The sequence below is a fragment of the Numida meleagris genome, chromosome 1, assembly GCF_002078875.1.
Source record: "Numida meleagris isolate 19003 breed g44 Domestic line chromosome 1, NumMel1.0, whole genome shotgun sequence".
Taxonomy (NCBI): Eukaryota; Metazoa; Chordata; class Aves; order Galliformes; family Numididae; genus Numida; species Numida meleagris.
This window is the reverse complement of record NC_034409.1, coordinates 154,194,599-154,219,147: the sequence shown is the minus strand read 5'-3', so window position 1 is coordinate 154,219,147 and position 24,549 is coordinate 154,194,599. Positions and strand designations below refer to the sequence as shown.

General features: G+C 39.0%; 2 protein-coding genes across 6 annotated transcripts; one reads left to right on the top strand and one right to left on the bottom strand.

The window, feature by feature from the left end:
- Positions 1,345-5,042, bottom strand: MZT1 (mitotic spindle organizing protein 1). The gene is made up of 3 exons (XM_021417562.1): positions 4,907-5,042; positions 2,805-2,950; positions 1,345-1,924 (listed from the first exon to the last, which is right to left on the bottom strand). The coding sequence occupies exons 1-3, from the start codon at positions 4,986-4,988 to the stop codon at positions 1,901-1,903; spliced, it is 252 nt and encodes an 83-aa protein (XP_021273237.1). The 5' UTR covers positions 4,989-5,042; the 3' UTR covers positions 1,345-1,900.
- Positions 5,191-22,793, top strand: BORA (bora, aurora kinase A activator). 5 transcript variants are annotated; one of them, XM_021417530.1, is made up of 13 exons: positions 5,191-5,288; positions 5,844-6,014; positions 6,719-6,825; positions 10,114-10,159; positions 11,516-11,597; positions 12,762-12,824; positions 13,382-13,438; positions 14,582-14,799; positions 15,993-16,146; positions 17,311-17,909; positions 18,123-18,254; positions 19,658-19,811; positions 21,411-22,793. In XM_021417530.1, the coding sequence occupies exons 2-13, from the start codon at positions 5,859-5,861 to the stop codon at positions 21,494-21,496; spliced, it is 1,854 nt and encodes a 617-aa protein (XP_021273205.1). In that variant the 5' UTR covers positions 5,191-5,288; positions 5,844-5,858; the 3' UTR covers positions 21,497-22,793. The 5 variants fall into 5 exon arrangements, with proteins under 5 accessions (XP_021273205.1, XP_021273224.1, XP_021273214.1 ...); XM_021417549.1 differs by having other exon boundaries at positions 5,192-5,288; positions 19,634-19,811; positions 20,249-22,793; XM_021417539.1 differs by having other exon boundaries at positions 5,192-5,288; positions 19,634-19,811; positions 20,246-22,793.

The window sequence follows — 24,549 nt, the reverse complement described above, 5'->3', positions numbered from 1 at the left end:
AAATAGCAGGCACAACTTAACTAGACAGAACTCCACAAATCTTGTTCTCATATTGCATTTGCAAGTTGGTTTTAAGAATTTCAGGGACATAAAACCAACACTGAAACCACAATAAATGTAACAGAAGTTAAAAACACATTTGTGTATTTCCAGTGGTAAAGTGATAAAGAGGGGTGGCAAGGGAAGCCATTAGAATTACTATACTGCCTAAAGATCTGGTAACTGAACAAAAAAAAAAAAACACACTAGCATGAGCATGTACTCTAACTGCATTTCAGAATTATTTGGGGTACATTTGTTGATAAATTTTAGTTCTTTGGTTCTCTTCAGAAACAAATGAAGAAATGAAGATGACCTGTCAACACTGCAAGAACACTTTTCTAGTTTTGACATGTAGCACTGAGTCTAACTAAAAGTGAAATAACCAACTGCTTCTTTGTTTAAGTGATCTAAGGTTTTCAAGTGTTGCTGATTTTTCACATTTTCTAAGATATATTTCATTGTCAATCTTTTCATACTACGGATGCCTTAATACTTTTAAAAACATTACACCCAGTATTCAAAAGTTTTAACACAGATTTACAAAGGATTTTAAACAAGTGCATGAGTGAGATAAACGATACTACTTACATACATCTCTCCCTGCTTGGTTATCTGGAATTTTTTACATCTTCCTGGAGTGATTTCTTGGCCAGAGTAGTTGGAAATAATGGTAAGAGATTAAGCCTGTTTGATCACTTTCTGTAAAACTGTAACCCAGACAGAGCATGTGTGATGTAGCCTCAAAGGAATTTTTTTTGTCTGCACAAATAAGGATTCAAGGTTCATTTCTACATGTTCTTCCTCTATCAACCACAGAGATTGCTTCAGGTTCTATTAACATCGCTACACACACCATGAAACCATTCTAACAAAAAACTGGAAAAGCTGAAGCAGCAGCAGAGGACAAACACCCAAGAAAATTTTCTTCCTATGAAGAAGCATAATTCCTGGATGCAAGGAATTTCACGGGATGATAATATGCTCAACAGTTTACCGCATATACTTAAAAGATTTGTTTTGGCATCAGTGGAGACTCTTAGTGCTGAATGAGAAGACACTCCTACACCAAATGACTGTTTAACACTCACAATTAAATCTGCCCCTTCTTGTAGATGCTTTGATTGGGAAGTAACAATATATGCTTAATATTTTCAGGTTGAGTGTTCAGAACATAAGTAAACAAACAGCACTTGATATTCCACATGAATTTGAAATCTACATAACATATCTCTGCATATATCGAAGTTCCTTTCTAATACAAGATAAAAACACTTTCTCCAACAGAATTAAAAGAACAAGTCATTATCTTGATAATCAAAAGTGCTTTATTTCTTATTTTCAGTATGCGACTTAAGTCATTTAAGTCATCATCTGTACGCTAATTAAAATCAAGTCAAAAGGGGCCTCATTCCTATTTTTCCCACAGATAAAAGCATCCATGTATTTTTACAGCAATACAATAGGAATAAACAGAACACATTAGCACTTCTAAAGGATACATTAACAAGCTATATTCTTGATAACGACATTCACTATTACATACTAGCAATTTCAGCAAGCCTTCAGTCTGACATTCTTTAAAAATCCTGGATGCTGAAGAAGAGCAATTGCACTAAATTCACTCCTGGTTCATAAAGATAACCAAGTATTCAAGTGTGGTAAGATTACTGATGGGTCTATTTAAGAAAACAAAACTTTCTGAAGCTGTTGTATACACTGTCTTTTTCAAGATGACTTACAGAAATATTCTGAAACCTTCAGATATAATTTCATATTATTTCTGAGTAGGGGCCAATCGTTAAATCCTTTATTAACCCTACAACTTTGAATTCTTCTCATGAAGAAGGCTTCTACCATGTCAGCTTGTCATATTTTCAGCAGCCTAGAAAGAGAAAAATACATTAAGTCATCAAAAGCAGACATGATTTAGGTTGCATATTTGAAGCCAGTTATGAGATAAAAAGGGAAATGAAAGCAACGCAAGTGATAAGACAACAAAAGCATAGGGGAAGAAATAGAACATCCCTCAATCATGTATATGCACAATTAAACATATATACACACAATTAGACATGTATACAAACAAAATATGCACAAATATAGAAGAGTTAGAAATAATAAAAAACATTGAAAAATACAAAAAAAAAAAGCCCTGAACAGCATCCATCTCGTCAAAATCTGAAAGCTGAGTTTTGTAAGAATCAGAACATAGTCTTCCAAAACAGATACATAAACAACATAGGATACAGTGGAAAAGGAACCATGATGTTTAGGTAGACAGTAAAGCATCAATATCCTTTAAAAGGCAGGTGAGGATTTTTTTTTTAAAATTTTTATTTTTTAAACTATAGCTATCTTCTCTATTAACCAAACAGTTAAATGCTGAATTACAAAAAGCCATATAGATTACACATACACCATGAAATCCTGTAATTTGTCTTTGGAGAGATTTGAAGTGCAGGCTAATGAGGTTACAGCAATGTGTGGAGACTACATTAGCAACAACAGCTTCATGAACTTGTTTACAAATTCTGCTGCATACTATGAGGTCTGAGGTCGTATAAGGAGCTCATATGGGCTGAAGAAGAAAGCAGCAATCCAGTCAGGACATGATGCAGATAAGGGGGTAAATGGTGACTGAAAGCATCCAGAAGAGAAATCTGTATTTTTTATTTTAAAGGAAAACTTACAAATTGAAGTTTAGCAAACTGAACATGGAATTGATGTTTTAAAAGTGTGTACTTTTTATGCAACAACATTACCTTTAGAGCTTCTGTAGCCTTACGCAGTTCTTTAATAACAGAAGATAATGCTTCTGGGTTGATACCCTGTTCACAAAGCCGCACACAAATAGACAAGGTCTCCATATCCAAGCCAGTGTTTAATATTCTTGAAATCTCAAACAGAACTGCAAGAAAAAAAAAAAAAGCAAATTAGTCCCAACAGCGACCAGAAAAGTTATTCATGAAAATTGAATTTCTACAGTAGAGTGTGGAGGTGGCAGTCATGGAACCTCAACGGTATTCATGTTCAGTTTTCCAGTGTATAAGCCAGAAGCTACAGGTTCTGAATGACTTAAATATAATGCTCTTCTGATGCAGAAAACTTAACAGCGAGTAAAAAAATCAGTTATTAAAATGCTTGCTGATTATCTGAAAGATCAGCTATAAGGATATCTGCTTTTGAACTCTAAATACTGGAAGTCCTACTTAAATGGACTAGAAGCTTTGACAGTTGTTTTCAGGAATTTTATAGCCCTTTCATAGAATCGTAGAATGGCCTGGGCTGAAAAGGACCTCAAAGATCATCCAGTTTCAACCCCCCTGCTGTGTGCAGCATTGCCAACCACTAGACCAGGCTGCCCAGAGCCACATCCAACCTGGCCTTGAATGCCTCCAGGGACGGGGCATCCACAACCTCCTTGGGCAACCTGTTCCAGTGCATGACCACCCTCTGAGTGAAAAACTTCCTCCTAATATCTAACCTAAACCTCCCCTGTCTCAGTTTAAAACCATTCCCCCTTGTCCTATCACTATCGTTCCCCTTCCTGTTTATACGCTCCCTTCAAGTACTGAAAGGCCACAATGAGGCCTCCCCAGAGCCTTCTCTCCTCCAAGCTAAACAAGCCCAGTTCCCTCAACCTTTCCTCATAGGAGAGGTGCTCCAGCTCTCCTATAGCTATGCCTAGCTTTATGTCTAGCATTAACAGCAGGCTAACAATAATTAATAGTATCTGAACTGTGTTTGTTGTGAAGAAAGAATGACACAACCACATGTCAGTATGAAACTTTCTGCTGAAGGCGATTAGTCAGTTTTGTGTTGAAACAAATCTCCCGCTTCCCTTCCAAACCTCCCTTGGAAGGCCCCATTACTCTGGTACCCTGACAGTTTTCATTATATACACAACACTAGACCTTGTCACTATTTTGTTTGTGCTACAGTAATCACCACTCTGAAGCGAAGCTTCAAGCAATAAAGACTTAATTTATATTACTGGCTCAAATTAGGGAAAGAGAAGTAGGTCAGTCTTACCACATGAAGTCAACATAGTGACTGCTGCTCACTTGACAGCTCTGGAAAAAGCCTATGCTAGTATACCAAACAGTTATTGTAGCAGAGTCTCAGAGTCGCATTTACAAAGGCCAAGGCACTAAAGGCCTAACATATCCACTTGATCCCATGGAATTCACATAGAAAAGTCAGATACTATGTAAAAAAACCCACTGCCTTCCACATAAATACAACAATACTAAAGAAGCTCCATAAGCAGACTGGATTAAGAATACGCTTAAGACGGGGGCTCTGAGGCAACCTGATGTGGCTGTAAGTGTCCGCGTTCATTGTAGGGAAGTTGGACTGGATGACCTTTAGGGGTCCCTTCCAAATCAAATGATTCTATGATGCTTCACTACCACGCTTCCTAAGGAAGAGAGATGCAGACTAAACCGAGGTCTTAGCAATAGGCACTTAGCTCACAGACGAGCAAAGAGGCACAGCGGTGCTGTCTGTATTTTCCTGTGATTTATGCCGTGCTGCAGACAGGGACAGCCCGCAGACACACAGCCTGAAGTTAAGGCCAGCTCAGGCACAAGTTGGTCCCCTCCGCCAACTTCCCAGCCTGGGCCACGTAACGTAACTCGCACTGCTAATTTCAGATAACAAGTGAAGAACACCAAATGCACGTATCTACAAACAACAAACGGTAATCCCTAATTAAACGCTTAGCAGCACACAAAACGAAACCGAGAAGCCTCAGGAGACCCAAGCATATAGGCACAACGGAAAGAGAGAGAAAGCCGCATCCCCAACCCCACCCACCCCGTGCAGAGAAGGTAAAGGGCAGACGCCCGCCCCAAGCGCATACCCTCCATGGTCTCCCGCACAGCGTTGAGGCTGGCGGCATTACTCGCCATGGCGACCGCCCACCCGGAAGCGGAAGGAGACATTTCCCCCCCCTTCAGACCCCGCGTTATTCGGACGCTCCCACCTCCCCGCGCGTACCCCTGCATCACGTGACACCCGAAACGGAACCCACTCGCTCAGCAGCAGGAAAGCAGGGGGCGGGCTTTCGTTCGAATTTGTGCAGCGGCTCTCCGGTCGATTGGCCCGTTCGTGAGTGGAGGGGAGCCTATGATTGGTCCGGCGGCGGCGGCGGCGCGCGTTGATTGGGCAGTGTCTGGGAGGGGGCGGGGGTAGTTAAAGAGCCGCCCGGCGCGGCGGAGGCGGGCAGTTTTGATTGGAGTTGGGTACGTGCGAGCGGCTCGGCTGCGGCGGTGCAGCGCTAGTGTGGGGCCGGTGCAGGTAGCGGGGCCTCGAGCGGGGCTGGTCGGGCCCAAGGAGCGAGGGTCAGCCTTTGGCGCGGCTGTCCCGTGAGCGTGCGGCTCCGGTCCTGCTCCTCGCTGTGCCCGCTCCTTGGCCTGTCAGGAACGCGGGGCCGCCTCGCTGCGGGGCACCCCCCGCGTCCCCCGGTGCTGGTGGCAGCCTCTCGTCTCTGAGGCCCGGCACTGCCGCCGTTCGGTACGCGAGCTGCAAGCAGGAGCGCCTTTGGCTTCCTCGCCGCTGGTTTCTGTAATCGCGTTTTCAGTATCTCGCTTCCTTTGGCTCTCTTTTTGAAGTTTTTCTCTTACCAGCCTCTTTTATCAGCTTCTCCCTCTTCCAAGCCAAGGTTTGCTTTGTCGTTAGGAATTGTTTGGCTCGTCTAAGCGATTGGTCATCTCCTTCTGAAGTCCCTAGGATGACCCTGACAGCGATCAGCATGATAACTTCCTTCCCTCTCATTTCCCTCTCTTTCTCTTTCCCAGGCACAGCTCACTGGTATGGGCGATACAGAAGAAGCCCAAATGCAGATCAGCCCCGAAACTCCCGGGCGAGTCACAGTCCTGAATCCTTTTGAAAGTCCCAATGATTACTACACCCTTCAGGAGCAGATTGTCTCCAGTCCTTCCGTCTTCAAATCAACAAAGTCTTCATCTGTAAGATCTAATCTTCCGTTGTATGTAGTGCTAACGCTTCAAAACACGTAACAGTGTATTTGATTTAGTGTACCTTAGGGTATATGTAAACTCAAAGAACTTGGGGTGTTTTGTGGTTCTTCTGATTACCACAGTCTGCTTCTTTTAATGCTGACGCTGTAATTTGGTCTTCCCACTTTCTCGATAATGAAACTAAAGAGACGGTGTTTTGGTAGATCATTTTTCTAAGTGATACTTGCTCAGTATTTTGTACTAAAGCGTTACATAAATGAATGAGACTGCTTTATTCCTGAACTGGATTTTGCTAACTATACCTGATGATGCCCCAAAATGAGACTTTGTGGGCTGCCTGTAGGCTGTCCTGTGTCTCCTTGGAAAGGTGAAGTAAAAGGAAGGTTGCTATATTATTTTGATATCCTGGCTTGGATCATGATTGAAGTGTTTTCAGGGAGTCACATTGTGGCCATCGAGAAGCAGCTAAACTATCCCATGTTTCAGATCCTTAGTAGGCCTGTCCTCAGAAATGGAGGAGGAATAGAGTGACACCTCAGTTTGTAACTGTTAGCAGTAGTCTTTCACTTAATACTATCTCATAAATAATTTTAATTCCACCATCAAGATAAAAAAGCCTGATTTAGTTGCTTTTAAAAAAATATATTTTTAGACCAGCAAGTATTAATATGTCCACTTCTTTTTTTTTTTAGACACCAGGAAAATTTAGATGGTCTATTGATCAGCTTGCTCTAATAAATCCTGTGGAAATTGACTCAGAAGATATCCGACGCCAAGCAATGTATTTGAGTCACGCTAGGTAACTTAACATCTGTTTTTATGCAGTTAATTTAGCTTGAATAGCACAATACTGTTCATTTGCTTTAGTGATATTTCTCACATCATTGAAGACCTTTCATTCAAATTTTTCAACATTCATTTTCTTGTTCCTGATGGGGGTATAATATTTAGATGAGGCCAGCTCTAGGTTGCTGTTTTTTCATGTTAAGAACTGCAGATCCTCTCTGATTGCCATTTGGAAGACAGCCAGATACAGCAGTCAGCAGAAACAAGAAAAATGCCTTGCCAATAACTGTTGTCTGGCTATCTCTCCTGCTTCTTATCACAACACAATTTATATTCTTGGAGTGTACAGTACTGGGACCTATGGAGTATAAATGTCTTTGGGATGCCTGCAGAAGGATAGAGCTGATGAAGGCAGTGCTATTTGAAAGGTACAGATTGGAATTAACGTGAAGGAGAAAAGACCAGTAATCTTGCTCTCTTTGAGGAGAACACTTCTAGTATCTTAAAGTAATTTGGGGATCTTTATCTCAACTTTCCTTTCTTTGAGACTTTCTATGAGGACAACAAATGACTAAAGAAAACAGGCTTGCTAGTAGTCATGGATCTTATTGAGGGATGGTATTTGACACTGATGTGGCTTAGGTGACAGTTCAAGTGATGATTAGTGCTGTGGCCAACAGACAGAAACACGTGTTGTCTCAGTGATCCTTTCAGTCTGTCCCATTGCTTCGCGCCTGTTGTGATGTTTTTCAGTCTGCCTAGATTTGCCGTGGCCATGTCTGCTGATTTCAGTGTAGTACAGAGGACATTATTTCTGTGTACGTGATTGAATGCATAGAGGTCTAAGTGTATAAAAACTGGATGGCGACTCATTTTTAAGGTACATCGCATAAATACTGCCTTATGGAAACTAAAGAGTATCACAAATACAACTCTTGGCATTGAATCTGCCAGATGAAAGAATTGACTTTTGGAAGCCTGTGCATAATGTTGCACAGACTGTACACTTGATTTTAATAATGCTTGTGAACCGTTGCAAATAATCACAAGCATAAGGAATTTGGGGAGTATTTTCAACTGCTAATTCTCCATTACGTAATGGAAACATGGGGTTGCAGCAGTGTGAAAGCTTCAGAGTGCTTTGTGAAGAGATTAAATTTTAGACTTAAATTTATGCAGTATTACTGTTTTCGTGAACTGGCCATCTATGCTGTATGCCTACTGCATTGTTTATAACATGATTAGAAGCACCTTCTTCTGTCAAAGAAAAGTAGGAAGTATAGCAGTAATTGACATAGCTGTATTTTATGAATGTGATGTAGTCCTGTACAGGACCTTTCTTTTTGATTTCTACTGGTAAAAATCAAATGTTCCTAACCTGGATGATAAGTTATTATATTTCAAATATTACTTAGAGAAAACTCTTTTGTGTGCTGTGTGTCGTTGTTGCAAGGGCTCTGTTGCTTGAAGTTGTGTGCAAGACTGGCTCAGTATTGTTCCTGCTAAATACATAATGGAATTTTCATTTTATTTGTTTGGAGTTATGCCTTAAAGAAAATCCATCCCATCTGCTGCACTAGGCAGCACCTCTAGCAGGAGCTGTTTTTCCCAGTTTCACTGTTTCTCCTTTGGAATCTGGCTTGTAGAGATGCTTACTAATCGTGATACGCTATGCATAAAGAAACAGTGATTGTATGCATGTTCTTTTAGTATGATACTAGAATTTGGGGCAAGTGTCTTCATCGAACTGTCATTCATAGTGTCTTTAGCATTATCTAGGCAAACATAACTGAAGATAGCATTTCAAAGTATTGCAGATCTGTTCAAAGTCTGATTCTCATCAAAGAGGGCTATGAGAAATTCTATGTATAGGTACACCTGTATGTGTTTGTGTGACAAATAATGTCTGTTATCAATGACTGATTTCTGAAGTGATGTACTCAGGGATACTAATTATGCATGAAAGCATTATGTGATTAATCTTCCTAAGATTATGAATGTTCATTGTGATCTTTTTGAAGCTTATTAAAAAAAAAACCAAACCCTGAGCGTAAGATTTGAATGTGACCATTAAAGGAAGTAGAAATGTAGAACACGACACATCACTTGGAGATGGTTGAAGTAAATGCAATTTCTTAAAAAAGAAAAGTTATTTTGTAATTAGGACTTCTTTACTTTTATTTAATTGTTATTTTTTTGCAAGAGGTGTTCAAGGGAATGTGTTAATTGATTCAAACTGAAATACAATGTCTTATTCCTGAGCTGAAGAAAATATGGCAGTAGAGCTATTCAAAACGGGAAACTGCTGGGGAAGTAGAATGTCTCAGGAATTTGAGAATGCAAACAGCTTACAAATCCTTCTGATTTTGTAAGCCTAATTTCATGGTAACTTTAACAGTAAAATGTATTCGTCTGAAAAGTTCAACATAATTAGACGGATTATTTTTGAAAATCAATCATAATTGACTTTTTTTTTTTATAAAAAGCTTGCTAGTGCCAGAAGTAAATAGGGCATTGAATCTGTACTTAGGAATTTTACACGTTTTTCAAATACATTGAAGTAACTGAAAAATCATATCATAGAATCATAAAATGGCCTGGGTTGAAAAGGACCTCAAAGATCATAGAGTTTCAACCCCCCTGCTGAGCGCAAGGTCGCCAACCACTAGACCAGGCTGCCCAGAGCCACATCCAGCCTGGCCTTGAATGCCTCCAGGGATGGGTTATCCACAACCTCCTTGGGCAACCTGTTCCAGTGCGTCACCACCCTCTGTGTGAAAAACTTCCTCCTAATATCCTGTCTCAGTTTAAAACCATTCCCCCTTGTCCTATCGATATCCACCCTCGTAAATAGTCATACTCCTTCCTGTTTATACGCTCCCTTCAAGTATTGGAAGGCCACAATGAGGTCTCCCTGGAGCCTTCCCTTCTCCAAGACAAACAAGCCCAGTTCCCTCAACCTTTCCTCATAGGAGAGGTGTTCCAGCCCTCTGATCATCTTGGTTGCCCTCCTCTGGACCTATTCCAAGAGCTCCACGTCTTTCATGTGCTGGGGGCCCCAGGCCTGGACGCAGTACTCCAGATGGGGCGAAAAATGCTTGTCTATTTCTAAGTTTATAGTATGAGTTCATTGCTTGTAACAGTAAAAGTATCTTAAGATGGTTAAATTTTATTTATCATGTTTTTCTAAGAAGTCTGTAACAGAATGCAAACATGTTTGGACTTCACTTTTTTTTTTTTTTCCAATTGTGATTTTTGGTAATTTAATTGTTGGTTTTTTTTGTTGTTGTTCCTTTCTTAGAATTGATAAGGAGACAGAAGAGAGGAGGCAAAAAGCCATTGAGGAGGTAAGGAAGCTTTCTGTACTTAAAAAATGTTGGTTTGTTTTAGCTGTATGCCCTTAAAAAAAAAAAAAAAAAATTCATGTTGATTATAGAACTTCAAAATCCAGAGGCCTACAGTGTTTTACTGAGTGGTAAGAGAGTAATTTTTGCATCCTAATCCCTTGTGGCAGTATAGTTGGAATGCTCTTTTGTTTTCTGTCTTCTTTTACATGCCTGGAGGTCAAAATGGCAGATTTAGTATCTTCGGTGTTGTTTGGCTAAGGAGAATGTAGCTGTAAGATAACTCTTAGAAACGATTTTAACTTGAGGGTAAAATAATGGTTGAGTGGCATGGTTGTTTTTGTGGGTCTTTTCTTTCCCCTCCAGTAATTGTTAATGTTGGGTAGTTTATAATTCCTTTATTGCATTTAAAAAACAAACAAAAAAAACAACAGCGTGGCAGAAGCTTGGTGACTTTTTCCGTCTGTTTTATGATTCTGTAAAGATGCCATGTAGTTGGCTTATGTCTAAGATACTCTATTGCATTAAACCTGCATTTTAAAAGGATTCATTGTAAGGCATAAGAACAGCCTGCAGCCATGTCTCTGATGGATAACATTCGTACCTCGAGTGGCTGGCTGCATCTTTCAAGCTGAGTTTTCTTGTTTTAAGTCTAGCTTCTGCTGTGAGAACAGAACTTGCCATGTGTTTCTTGAAGCTGTATAGCAGTGCTCATGTCCTTAAGGTCTGAGCGTTCTACGGTGTAGCTGTGATAGCAGGTATGGTTTCCAGTTTGAAAAAAAACCTAGAAAAAAACAAACCTTAAGGGCCAGCGCTCGCACATATTTCACTGCTAGCTGGTTTATCCAAGCACATTTAAAATATTGCCTAAAAGCCTTGGTCGTCCACTTTTTCTGTTGTTAATGCAGTACTTCTGCAAAATAGTTTAGTTATTAAAGTCCAAAGATTTTTCAAACTGAAATTTGAGAAGAATTATGCTCAACTACTCTGCAAGCGTGATAGTGTGCAGTAAGTACCATGGAGATCATTCACGCTTTTGGATGAGTAATTAGTATTTAATGAAACTTCCATACAGTTTTCATTCCGCAGACGTGAAAGAGCTGAGGCTGTATGTGCCTCACAGTACATGAGGGTCTTTCAAATCGCTGTTCTTCTTTAACCTTTGTGGACCTGAGATAATGAAATTTTAGATAGAAAACTGTCTTGCAGGTTTTTGGGAAGGCAGGGTTAAAATTCATAAACACAGGTTTGTGAGTAGTAGAAGATATGCCTTATTTTTTTCTTATTCAGAATACTGATCTAAATATAAGTTGGGAGTTCTTAATTCTTAAAAATGTTAGTATGTGTTTTCTAATCTAGTTTTTCACAAAGAGACTCATAGTTCCTTCTCCTTGGACTGAACACGAAGGCAAGCAAGTTTCTCAATTTAATTCAACAAAATGTAAGTAGCTTTCATCTGCCCACTCAAAATTATCCAACATCTGGAAAAATTATTCAGCACTCTATTTTTTTGTCCAACCTGAATTTAAATTTCAAGAAGCACTGCTAAGAGATGGCACAACTGATGGACTTCTAGCAGTTCTCTCCAAGTGCTTTCTTCGTTTGAATATCATTTATTAATCCAGGATCTTATATATATTTTTTTTCCCTATTTGTTTTTTTGGATCCTGTTCTTTATTCTTTTTTCTGTCCTAACCTTTCTTCGGCCAGCTTCATTCAGACGCAACATTGCTGAGCCAATATTGATAATAGCTGGCTCTTCTATTTCATTCTTTTTTTTCAATATCTGCATCTCTCCTATTTTGACTGCTTTCCCATCAGTATGAATATATGGGAACAGAGTTCCATTTCTTTCTAGCTTTATTTCGTATGTTAATTCCTGTTGTCTTCTTAGTGCTCTGCTATCTCACTGGCAGGGTATGTAGCGTTGTAGGTTTTGCTAAGCTTATTTAACATATGCCATTATTAGGGTTCAATATCAATGTTCTAAGGTTTTATACATAACCAACAGAATGCAGAGTGAACAAATTAGAAGCTGGGCAAGGGTTGGCTATGAAGATAGAAAATTCTTAGTATATTTTTTTGCAAGTTTTGAAAAAGGATAAACTGTTAGGGTGTTTTGTCAAGGCGATGCAACTTGTGGATACTGTATTTTAATTGTCAGTTTTCGAATAATCCATTACTGAGTAAGGGACATAGGGCACAATCCTAAACCTAGGAGAGTGAGTGGAGAAACAAAATGATGGAATGTTCCTTGGCTGTATACAATGGATGGAGTGGTAGATTGTTTATTTTTTGTCTTCAAGTCCAGACTACATGATTTTCTGCTGATGTATTTGCGTGAAAACAGCCTATCCAAGGTAGAGGAGTGGACAAAGTTTTGGGCAAGGTTGATGCTACCTCACAAAGCTTCCAGAAAGGTGCTAGAATTCTGTTAATCAGCTATAATTCCAACTTTTCTTTAGTGTTCCTTTTTAATATCTCCCAAACCTTAGTACAACTACACTAACTACACAGCTGCCTCTGTATCAAGTACACTAACTTCATGCTGCTATGTGCTAAAGCTGTATGCAATTTATGCTTAAATTTCTTACCTGTTTTACAGCCATAGATCTAAATAACATATCTCCAATTGGAAGACAGCTAACTTTGCCTGGGAAAAGCAATGGTGAGTAAAAAGCAAAATCCTCAGTAGAATGCATTTTTTCCCAAGTCTACATATATATATATATGCACTATATTCTGAATTAAAGATAAATGAATAGAAGCTTTGGGTTTATGGAGAGATTACAGATCAGAGAATCCTTTAATGTGTTGAATTGTTTTGAGTAACAGAATCTTGGTTATTCTCTCTGCCAAATAAATAGTATAAAAGATGTCTTAAGATTTCTGCTCTTTCATTTTAGATAAGTAGTTTTTTCTCCAGGGTATTTTGATCTTTCTCCCAGTTCATTTTCAATCCTGTCTTTCATCAGAGTTCTTTTTTCAGTTAAGAATCTCTCTCTGGAGGCCTCTATGCTGCAACCCTCTATTTTATCTCTGGGCCTGAATATGCTATGTATAGCAGCGCCAAAGCAGAATCCCAGCCTTAATTAACAGTTTTCCTTATTGCAACTGTAACTTCTAAATAGCTCAATCACAATGCAATTTAAAAGCAAATTTTTGTTCCTTCAGTTTTACTGAGAGGTCACTGTAAGCTAATTGTGTTGGGTTTATTCATTGCAGCTGCTTGTCAGACAGTACTGTCTTTGCCAGTGGATTTTAATTTAGAGAAAATACTAGGTATGTATGTGTTACAGTTTCTAAATTATGGATGTCTAAATAGAAGACGTGTTTTTGTCTTGTTTTTGCCTAACATATGAATGAGAATTTTAAGTGAGTGTTAAGTGGTTTTAAAAATAGCCAGCTGCTGCATGGGATGCCTAAGGAAGTTCACGTGATTGGAGTGTAGGTATCAAGGTGAAAGTGGAGGGATATGGAGGACAATTGGAAATGCAGTAAAAAATCAAATACAGGGAAGTTACTAAGCAGAAGGCTTTTTTTTCCCCTTCGGGTAGGGGGTTACTTATCTTTGCAGAGCTAATTTACTCACAGATTGCTGTCAGTGAGGCGCCTAGCCTAGCCTGGCCTTGAGCAAATCTATGCTGTAATTCTATGGCTTTTAATAAATCCATGGTGGTGACTAGCAGTTAGGTGGTGGCAAGAATGCCATGATCCCTGAGAAGGGAGGGAGACTAGTCCAAAATTAACAGTCTGATTATAGCTGTTATCTCAAGGAATTGCTGTTGGATTCTCAGGCAGGAAAGGGCTGTTCTTACAGTTTGTGTATGTGAATAGGCAGTTCAGAAGTGTCTGGCTGCATGCTTCTATCCCAGCATTGAAGTTCACAGCCCTGATTGTGCCAGTTAAATTATTTGTGAGACTGTGTTACAAACTTATTTAACTGAACCATACAAAGTACTTTAGTGTTAGATCTTAACAAATGCTTCCATCAATGAGTAGATTATGAATTCATGAGAGCTTCTCGTACAAGAAAAAAAGCAATTAGAATAGAGCAAGATACTTGAATGAGTTTTTGTTGATGTGATCTTCTACTGTAAACTATTAACTGCTTTAACATTGGTTTAAGTCTGTGACTATCAAAGCACATGAGAGACTTGAAAAAGTGTCCTGTCTTTCCTATACAGTATAATAACCCATTTTTCCAAGTTAAAATGTTAAAGATGATAGTCAGAAATGGAACTATGGTAGAGAGTGGATTTGTTGTAATGGTAACAAATGTTCATTTGGAACAGGTCCCTAGATTTAATTTCTTGCTGTATTGGTAAACTGAATCAAATGTTTTACTTTTGCAATGTGTGCCTCCACAGTGGAAGGTTTTTCTTGCATTCCTATTGGAAACAACTGCTCCCCCTTTGTTTCTAGGTGAATATTTTAGAACTGATGAATTTGCAGATCAGTCTCAGGAAAATCTGAGCTCTTCGTCACTCAGAAGAAAGCTGTTTTTGGAAGAAAATGGAAACATATCTGAATGCTTGTCTCCTTCTCTGCGTAATCCATGCAGCAGTCAGCCACTTGGAGTGCTTTGCTCAATAGATATATCTCCAGTTCGATGCAGAAGCCCCCTGGAAACATCTAGTTCAGTAAGTAGCCCTGATGGGGGAGAGATGGGAGGTGACTTCGCTGGCACAAGCTCTTTACAGCAAGCTGTACCAATTCTATTTTCTGACAAACTTAAGACAATCATATTTCTTTAGTAAGCTACAACCACTTTATAGGAGAGTAGGTATTAGGCCAATGTTTTTGAATTACATTTCCAGAACAATTTGTATGAACAAAAGTTTTGAGAGAATGCAACTAATTTTCAATTATATAAAAAATATGGCGCAGTGCTGCTATTCTCTATAGAAGGGATTATGTTTTAACTTCCTTTTGCTATGAAAATTAAGTAGAATTTGGTACATAAAAACCTACTGAACTGCTTGTTCGTAAAATACATTTACATGGGAAAAATACTTATTTAAATCAATGAACTGTCTAAAATATTAGCTGACATGAACAGGGATATAATTATATCCCTTATACCTCATAAACATTTGTGGTGGAAGAAATAACTTGTCACATAAATAGATCTCTGAATGCAGTACTAGATATGCTCTTTTCCCCTCTCTGTTGACCAGTGAATTCAGATAAGTATTAGAACACAAAACATAATGTCTGATTCTTAATTTAAGTGAGGCAAATCGTACGCTGAGGTAACCATAGCACAGCTAAGCTGTTTTAGGTGGTGTTGCTTCATCTCTTTGGGGGCTGAAGTCATGGGGAAAAAAATAATCCTAACAAGAGTATGGCTCAAAAGAAGTCAGTATAATGGTAAAGCTTTCCTACAACAGAGTTATGTTGATAGGTGGTTCTTTTCTGCACCACACTCTTAAGCAAGGTCTGTCTTTTTTTTTCTCTTCTTGAGGAAAATTTTATTTGCTTGAGAGTTAAGTAATTCAAATTGATTCAGTTAAATATCAATAGTGGTCAGCTTTCATCTGGCATGGTACAAGTGAGATGCAATTGACTATGCAAAGAATTAAGTAAGCACTGTTTGGGCTTCTCATTAGTAATATCCACTGTATTTCTGAACTATCTTAGCTGATGTGATGTGACAGTTTATTTGGCATAAAGTGAAAAGTTGCAACTGGAGTATCTAAGTTAAGCTAGTGATAGATAGAAATTGTCTTCTTAGAAGATATCCTCAGTACTGCCATAAGTTTCTAAGTTAGAGACTTGTTATGCATATTAGCCAACGTTTACATTATAAAGATATGCTTTTTTGCTATTGAAGGGTCAGTTTTCATCCAGCCCTATTCAGGGAGGAGCGAGGACTTACAGTCTGGGAAGTATTACCAGTCCCTCATTTCCAGAAGGTTCTCCTGCACGTAATGGTTCTCCTACTTTTTCACCAATTGCTTTTCACATAAGACATACACCACTGTCAGGTATGGTTTTCTTGTATTATTCTTTCTTGATTTACATGATTTGATTATTAAAGCAGCTCTGCTCTTACTGGAATTCGTTTCTGTTCAGAGTCAGAAAGGCACACAGCTTTGCACACCAGCAGTCTCCTTCTGTATGGCACACTTACAGTGAAATTGTGTGAAACAATTGATTTTTGCAAGCAGATGGATTTCCTTAAAGAAAATTATTTAGAAAAAGGTATAGAGACCTAATGAACAAAATGTAAGGGATTAATTTAATGGAAAGAGGGAGTTTAAACCTGAACTAAGTCAAGTCACAGTTCTGATTTGGCCCAACCTGAAGCATTTTAATTGCACAAAGAATGTTTAGTTTCAGTTTTCAAGTTATGTGACAGTCAAGATTATTTAAAGTTATTTTTTTAGTGAAGAAACAACAGCTATTGGTGTTGTTGGTTTAGAAAATCATAGAATCATAGAATGGCTTGGGTTGGAAGGGACCTCAAGGATCATCAAGTTCCAACCACCCTCTGCCCCCCTGCCATAGGGCAACTCTCAAGGAGTTCTTCTCCCAGTCTGTACACATGGGATTACCCTGACCCAAGTGCAAAACCTTGCAGTTTGCTTTGTTGAAGCTCACTAGGTTCACATGGGCCCACCTTTCGAGTTTATCAATATCCCCATCCATTGCTTGGAAAGACTTAGGCCATGTTTATGCATTTTACTTTGAGCCTTGTAATATTTCAGTACAGTGTTATATAGGGATTGCATTGGTGTTTTGCCATTTGTTTGATTTTTTTTTTCTTGACAGTTTTATTGCTAGTCAAATTTATTTTACATGCCTATAGAACGTGTGCATTTATATTCATTAATTCTGAAAAAAAGCCACAGAAGCAGCCTGCACCCACAATACTGCCAACAGAATAGAGCATCACTGTTTGAAAATGCAAGGTGTCAGCTGATGGCATAGTTCCCCTTGCAAAATGTATATTAGGAAAAAAATATGGTGATAAAACTTGGATTAAAAAGTTGCCTTTACCATAACAATTGTATTGTTTTAGAAGGCATTGGAGCAAGGAGGCGGTGCTCTGTGAAATACTTGTTATTGTAAGGACTATAAGGCCTTGAGGACTATGACTTGTAAGTCCATCTGATGGAATAATGTTGGTTTTGTTTTCCTGTTGACAGACCAAAGAAAACTTACGTTTTGTTCTCCAGACATTCCTTCTGTCTCAAATAGAATGACACCTGCGAGTACAAGAAGTCCTTATATAGATGGCTGTTCTCCCATTAAAAATTGTTCTCCTATGAGGCTTGGAGGATGTAGAGGAACTGCCCAGTATCAAACTTCTGTCATCAGAATACCATTTGCTGTTGAAAATCACGAGGAGGATGAGGACAAGGAAAACGCTTCTCCAGCAGAAGCACGGTTCTCAGAAATGGATAATGGAATAAACTTCTGTCAGCAAGATGGTGATGCCTTTGCACCTGGTACACATCTCGTCGTAGCAACCGTGTCTATTACACCAGATCATTCGGAAGCTTGTCAGCAAAGGCTGTCATCCTATCAGGATATAGAAGGCTTGAAGGAAAATAATACTGTAGATATGGCTGATGCAGCTGAAGTGTCGGAGGAGAACACTTGGATAAAAGAAACAATTGGCAGTAGCAATGCACCAATGACCAGCTTTATGACAGGGATTACTTTCAGTATTGAAAACTCTCGCATGTGTATGTCACCTCTTGCAGAAAGTAGTGCAATTCCGTGCGACAACAGTAGTATTCAGGTAAAAAAAAAAAAAAAAAACTTCTCTATAAAACTGAGCTCAATATAATGTTCAGAACATCTTCCATTCACTTGCATATTTTTTCCACACTGAATGAACATAGCATGGATTAAGTTGTGTTAACCAGATGCAAATTACATCAGTTATAAAAAGTGAGGGGTTTATTGGTAGTAAATTGGAGTGCAATTTTAAAACTCTGCTTCTTGATTTCAGGTGGACAGTGGCTATAATACTCAGACGTGTGGAAGCAGCATAATGGATACTGCGGGAGCTGAAAACAGTTGCAAAGAAAATGATGTGAACACTAACACACTTCAGACTAAATCTCAACTTCCTAAAACAAAGGTAGGAGTTCACTTATCATACAGAAGTGATAGCCTTCACATGTAATGCATTCATTCTATACTTGGTTGCGTCAAGGAGAGAGTCTCAGGGAATTAAGTGTAAAAAAACAAACAAAACAAAAACACCCAAACAAACAACAGCAAAAGCCCCAGCATGTTAATATTGCATCATTTCAAGAATTATGTTGAAAACAAGTAGGACAAATATTGTAAGCTGGCAATAAAGTTAATGTATTGTATGTCCAAGTCAGAAGAAGTTTCAGAGGAAACTGAGATATGCACACAAATGTTGGCTGTGAGGCTGCTAGTGGCTTATGATGCATTGTAGTCTCCTTTACTCTTGTTTCTGTTCTTGCTGCGTTTTTTCTTCCATTCCCAAGTTTTTAAGACTTGTGTGCCTTACAAGCCATGTGATGGCCTACCTTTCTAATTTAAAAAAAAAAAAAAGTCTAGCAATGCTCTAAAGCTTTTAATCTTGTGATCAGTGGGAAGTTCTTCTTCCAGAGACTGGGAAACAAGGCTGGTTTCTTTGCAGGATAGAGCAAAGGTCATCTACTCATACTTAGTAACTGTGGTCTTATAAATTTAGTCTATGGTCTACTACTCAGCATGATTTATGGTCTTTGGAGGAAGGGGAGACAGTAGTGACCAGTAATTATAAAAATTCTTGAGTCTATTTTGCCCATATCTGATGTGCTAATAGCTGCTGCTTTGCCATGGTAGAGAGTGGACTGATGGAGTCTCACTGATCAATTACATCAAATTTTAGACTCTGGTCAGTTAAGACTAGAATAACTGTGCCCATACAGGAAGAACAGATGGCTCTCTTTAAGCCAGCTTATAAAAAAATACACACTAACTCTGAGGTCTTATCTCAATCATCCTGTTGGGTATAAAATGTGTGTGAATATATCCTTCAAAATCAATTGTCTTCTATCAAACCTGTTGCACAGAGTCAGTGGTGTCATCCAACTAGCTTCTTCCATGGCTTACCTTTCCATTTCTTGATCCTGATTAAGCCCAACTTCGTACTCTGGATTAGAATTTAAGCGTGATGGCATTAAGTGCTCGATTCAAATCTCACACCAGAGAACCCGCAGAGAATGGAAAGAAACAAAGCACATGGCAATCACTGGCTGAAATAATTCAGTCTGGCTCATTCACAGCGTGTGGTCTAAAGAGGTTCTTGCTGACAGTATATCTCAAAGATTTGTCCAGAGAGAACAATCTTTCCTTCTCAGAAGGGGAAAGGTGGGAGGCTAAGGTACTAATTGTAGCTTTACATTTTCAGATATTAAGTTTGGATCTTGATTCTTTTGGGGATTTTTTTTTTTTTTGTGAAAATGGTTTTAAAATAAGCTTTTTCCTTATAAACATTAGGAGTGTTCTGTTTTAAACCACAAGGACCATCAATTGCTGGGAGCAAAATCTCCAGACAAGCAATCCTGTTTCCATAAAGTGAAAACACACCATACAGTGTTTTGTCAGAATGCAAGTTGCAACATTTCTACCTGGAAACATAAAAATGAAAATCCAATTCAGGGATTTCACACGAGTGGTATGTAGTTCTGATGGAGAGCTTGAATTGTGTTATCCAATAAATATTTATATATATATATGATCTCAGTTGCCTGGGTTATACAAACTATTTTGCTTTTCCTGATGCAAACATAATAAATGGGTTAATATTTGGGGAATTTTTAACAAATGTGATTGTTTAGGACTTGTTAACAAAACTTATTGGTATTATTAAGTGACTGTTTTGAAAATTAAGGAAGCTAAACTCCGTACAAAGAAATCATTGAGTTTTTTCCCTACCTGTTCCCCCTCTGAGGAGGCTTTTTCTTTTCAAAGTTTGGGTATAACTTCAGCTTCATGAGGAAGCTGCAAAATATGCAAAAACATCTTATAACAAAACTCCTACAGGTGCGAGGGAAATTTTTCTTCGGGAGAGAGACAAAATGGTATTAATCTTGATTCTTTTTTCCTTAGCAGATTCATTGTATGGCTAGAGGAATGTTGGTACCAAGAAAGCAATCAGAGGTGAAATGGAGATGTGATGGGAGAAGGGCTAGGGAAATAGGAAGGGGATCTCAGTCTCAATCTAAAAAGAAATTGAACTCATCTGTGACTTTCATTAGGAATATGTGTATGTTTTACCATAGATTGCAAACTCTTAAAAATGCATGCTTTGATTTTAATGCCACACTTGTCCTTCACAAGTTTTCCTTGTGAACAGCTGCATGAAAAGTCCATTATCCTTGTGGAAATGATGTACCTTTTTTTCCATAGTTAAAAATCTTAATTTGTGTCGAAAGAATCCTTTCAATTTTTTGAACAGGTTTTCTCTTGGTTTGACAGAAATCAAGGAAAAGGACAGGTGGCAGAAATTCCTTTATAGGAAGACAGAATCTCTTCCTTTTAATCAAACAACTCTTACTCTTAAAAGCGTGTATCCGTCAGTTACCTGAACCAAATGCTTAACTAAGATGTACTACTGGTTACTTCACAATTAAATGACTGTGTTGTTACTTTAGTACTGCATTGCTACTGATGTTGAAGATGATCACCAGACACAACTAATGTCTAGTACAAACTCTTGTGTCCAAACTGATGCTCCCAGCATCCTTTCAAAGGAACAAAGGTGCAGAAAGATGAAATGGTCTTAAGATGTCATTAAGGGAATGATACTTTCTTGTACTGCAGTAAATGACTACAGTTTTACTTCCCCCTTACATTTATTTCCCAATCCTACGATGTCCGCTGCAGAAATGACCAAAATATTTTGATAAGTATTTTGAAATGTACTTTCTGTTTGCCAATTTCTGCGAAAAGTATTAGTTTTAAAAAAATCTCACAATACTTTCAGGGGAAAAAAGTCACCACTGAACAACAGTAATGGGATGAGGAAGTCTGGAAGCCGAGAGCTCCTTTTGCCTTATCAAATGAGATTTGCTTAAATTTGATTGTATTTGTTCAAAAGGTTATTTTCAAAATAATTTCTTTTTAATTACGGCATTCTTCCAGCCCTGCTGTCTAAAAAGAAGAATAAAAGAGAAATACTGTAAGGAAAATACTGAAATTTCTGCCTTTGTAGAGCTCTGGAGTAAACCTTTGTGGTTGCTCCGGCTGAAGTAGTGTTTCTTTCTTCTTGTAGCAAGGATAACCAGTCCCAGGATGCTGGATGGAAACACTGCTTCCAGTTCTGAGCAACAGCCCACAGAAAGGCCTGTATCAAAGTGACAAATGCACAGCTATTGGCACACTAAGCCCGAAATAGTCGGTCACGTCTAAATTTTAAGGGAACTGAAAACATTTAAAAAAAAATTCAGTATGAATATGAACAGAATTGCATAGCGTTACAAAGCAGTGTATTAGAATTGGGACTTCTGTGCAGCCATTGCATGAATGGAACAATTCCTGAAAAACTTTCAGTGATTTTACCATGAAGAGTTTCTGAAAAAAATACACTTAAAAGGGAAACTTCTATCAATAAAACTGGTTCCTAACCAGTGAACATGGCACACATTAGATTGTTATAGAAGTAAAAAAAAAAAAAAAGAAAGAAAAAAAATCACAATTTCTGTACTGCGTACCTAGCAATAACTGAACCTAGTGTCCTGAGCAAACTGCTTGAGAAACTTGAACCAGTGCCCTGTTAAAAGGTGAACTGCACTGAATTATTATTACTGATTATTTTTTTAATAAAGAATTAACTTGGACAGCTGGGAAGTTAGTATATTTAATAGGGCATTCAAAATGAGCCTCAGATGATAAGGTTTGAAGCTCAAAGGCAAGACAACTTATTGTCAATTTAAAATATATTTATTATCTTGTGTCTTTTCTGTTTCTAATGATAACTTTTAAGAATAATGAGTGGAAATGGTGAATTGTAGATTTCTGGAATGTGCAAAGGATTTATTTTTCTAAGTCTGATTACTAAAAATAATAGTATACGTCAGTATAGGTGAGAAGCAGGGCTGTCCATAGCATAATCCACTTATGGATGACCGTTCTGTATAGTATGTATGATTGAGACTTGTTTTCTTTTAATTAAAACTTGTGATTCTTTGTAGTGCTACGTTCTGTGACCAGAGGTTTGAAAGTAACTACAGATTAAAACAAACACAGAAATAAAAGCAATCACTAAGGTGCTCACCTCAAATGCCAGGGAAAGATGCAACCATTCCTGGTTGTGCTTGTGAAATAATTAAAGACGCTCCTTCGCCCCCAATAAAGTTTTACCTTCTGTCCTATTTCAGACTTCAGTTCGATTGGAATTATTTTATGGAAACTTGCATATCTTCTTTGTATAATTGTTTTGTAGAAGAAACCTACTGGACAAATTATCATGGAAATCACTTGACCATTGTTTCTGCAGTGGTACTTAATGCATTGGTTGGCACATGTTGCACAAAACGGTCTTTGTTTACATTAAATAGTTTTTAACGAGAGTCTTATAACATGAATAGCTGTAAATTGAGTAGTGAAACAGAATAAAGACTTGTCTTCCATGCCTCAGTTGTTCAATGTTTCAGTACAGCTTGCAGCATCGTTTGGGTGGGGGGCACTGGGGAACAGTGGAAAGAGGTTGGGCAAGGAGGTGGGCAAGCTGCTATAAATGTCTACGTTTCAGAACTGATTTGAGTTACCATAATATGGTTCTACAATCCGAGTGCAGAATCAGTTACAGATCCAGTACGCCGTCTATTTCCTGAAACTAACCTTTCTTTATAAAATCTCCAAATAAGTCTTTCAGAATAGGGGTGGTGGGATTACAGCATTCGCATAATGTGTTGTTTTTCCATTGTAATCAGTTAATCATTTTAATTGCTTCCTTTTGAAAGAGGGGCTTTAAATTTGATCAAGTCCTCTGTAACGACAGCATTCAGGAAGCTGAGTGAATATTGCCAAGTGACAACTGATTAAGAAAATTGCTGAAGAGTGATTGACTGTAGCAGCTCATGAGTTCTTAAGGTCTTGGAGGAAAGCTGCAGCATATGGGATTGCAATTTCTTGACTCTTGAGCTAGGAATGGGCAGTGGCAGAACGAGTCTGTGCTGAACCTAGAAGGAAAGCTACTATAATCCCAGACACTCTGGAGGAAAGCTGAACTGAAATGGAGAATTCAAGAGCTACCTCTTCAAAAGCTTGGCCCCTCCTTAGTGGCTGTGGTGGGAGTTCAGCACTGAGTCTGGGAGCATACTTGTTAAAATTATTGGGGTTCACTACTGACAGCACCTGTGTGTCTCATGACTACGTAGCCAGGTGATCCCACATGACTTCAGGTTTTAGGAGAAGCGCTGTGGCAATGCAAGATAGATTGTCACTGCAGCCCTTACCTTTACTTGTGGATTTCTGTATAATAGTTACAATGATGGAAACAATTATATTTAAGGCAGTTTATCTAAGGGAAGCAATGATCATAAAATCATTAAGGTTGTAACAGACCTCCAAGATCATCTAGTCCAGCTGTCCACATACCACCAATGTTGCCTACCAAACCATGTCCATAAATATATCTACACTTTCCTTAAACACCTCCAGGGACAGTGACTACCACCTCCCTGGGCAGCCTGTTCTAACACCTGACCACTCTTTCAGAGAAGAAATTCTTCCTAATACCCAACCTGAACCTCCCCTTGTGCACCTTGAGGCCATTCCCTCTTGTCCTGTTGCCAGTTACCCAGGAGGCTGACGCCCACCTCACTACAACCTCCTTGTAGGAAGTTATAGAGAGCAATAAGGTCTCCTCTGAACCACCTCTTCAGATTAAACAATCCCAGCTCCCTCAGCCGCTGCTCATGAGGCCTGTGCTCCAAACCCCTCACTGGCTTTGTTGCCCTTATCTGGATGTGCTCCAGGGCCTCAGTGTCTTTCTTGCACAGTACTCCAGGTACAGCCTCACCAGAGCTGAGTAGTACAATCACCTCCCTGCTCCTGCTAGCACCACTATTTCTGATACAAGCCAGGATGCCATTGGCCTTCTTGGCCACCTGGGCACACTGCTGCCTCATGCTCAGCCGAGCATCGACCAATACCCCCAGGTCCGTTTCCTCCACACAGTCTTCCAGCCACTCTGCCCCAAGCCTGTAGCATTGCCTGGGGTTGTTGTGGCCAACGTACAGGACCCAGCACTTGGTCTTGTTGAACCTCATCCCACTGGCTTCAGCCCAGAGATCCAGCCTGTCCAGATCCCTCTGTAGGGCTTTGCTACTCCCAGGCAGATCGACACTTCTTGCCAACTTGGTGTCATCTGCAAACTTACTGAGGGTGCTCTCAATGCCCTCATCCAG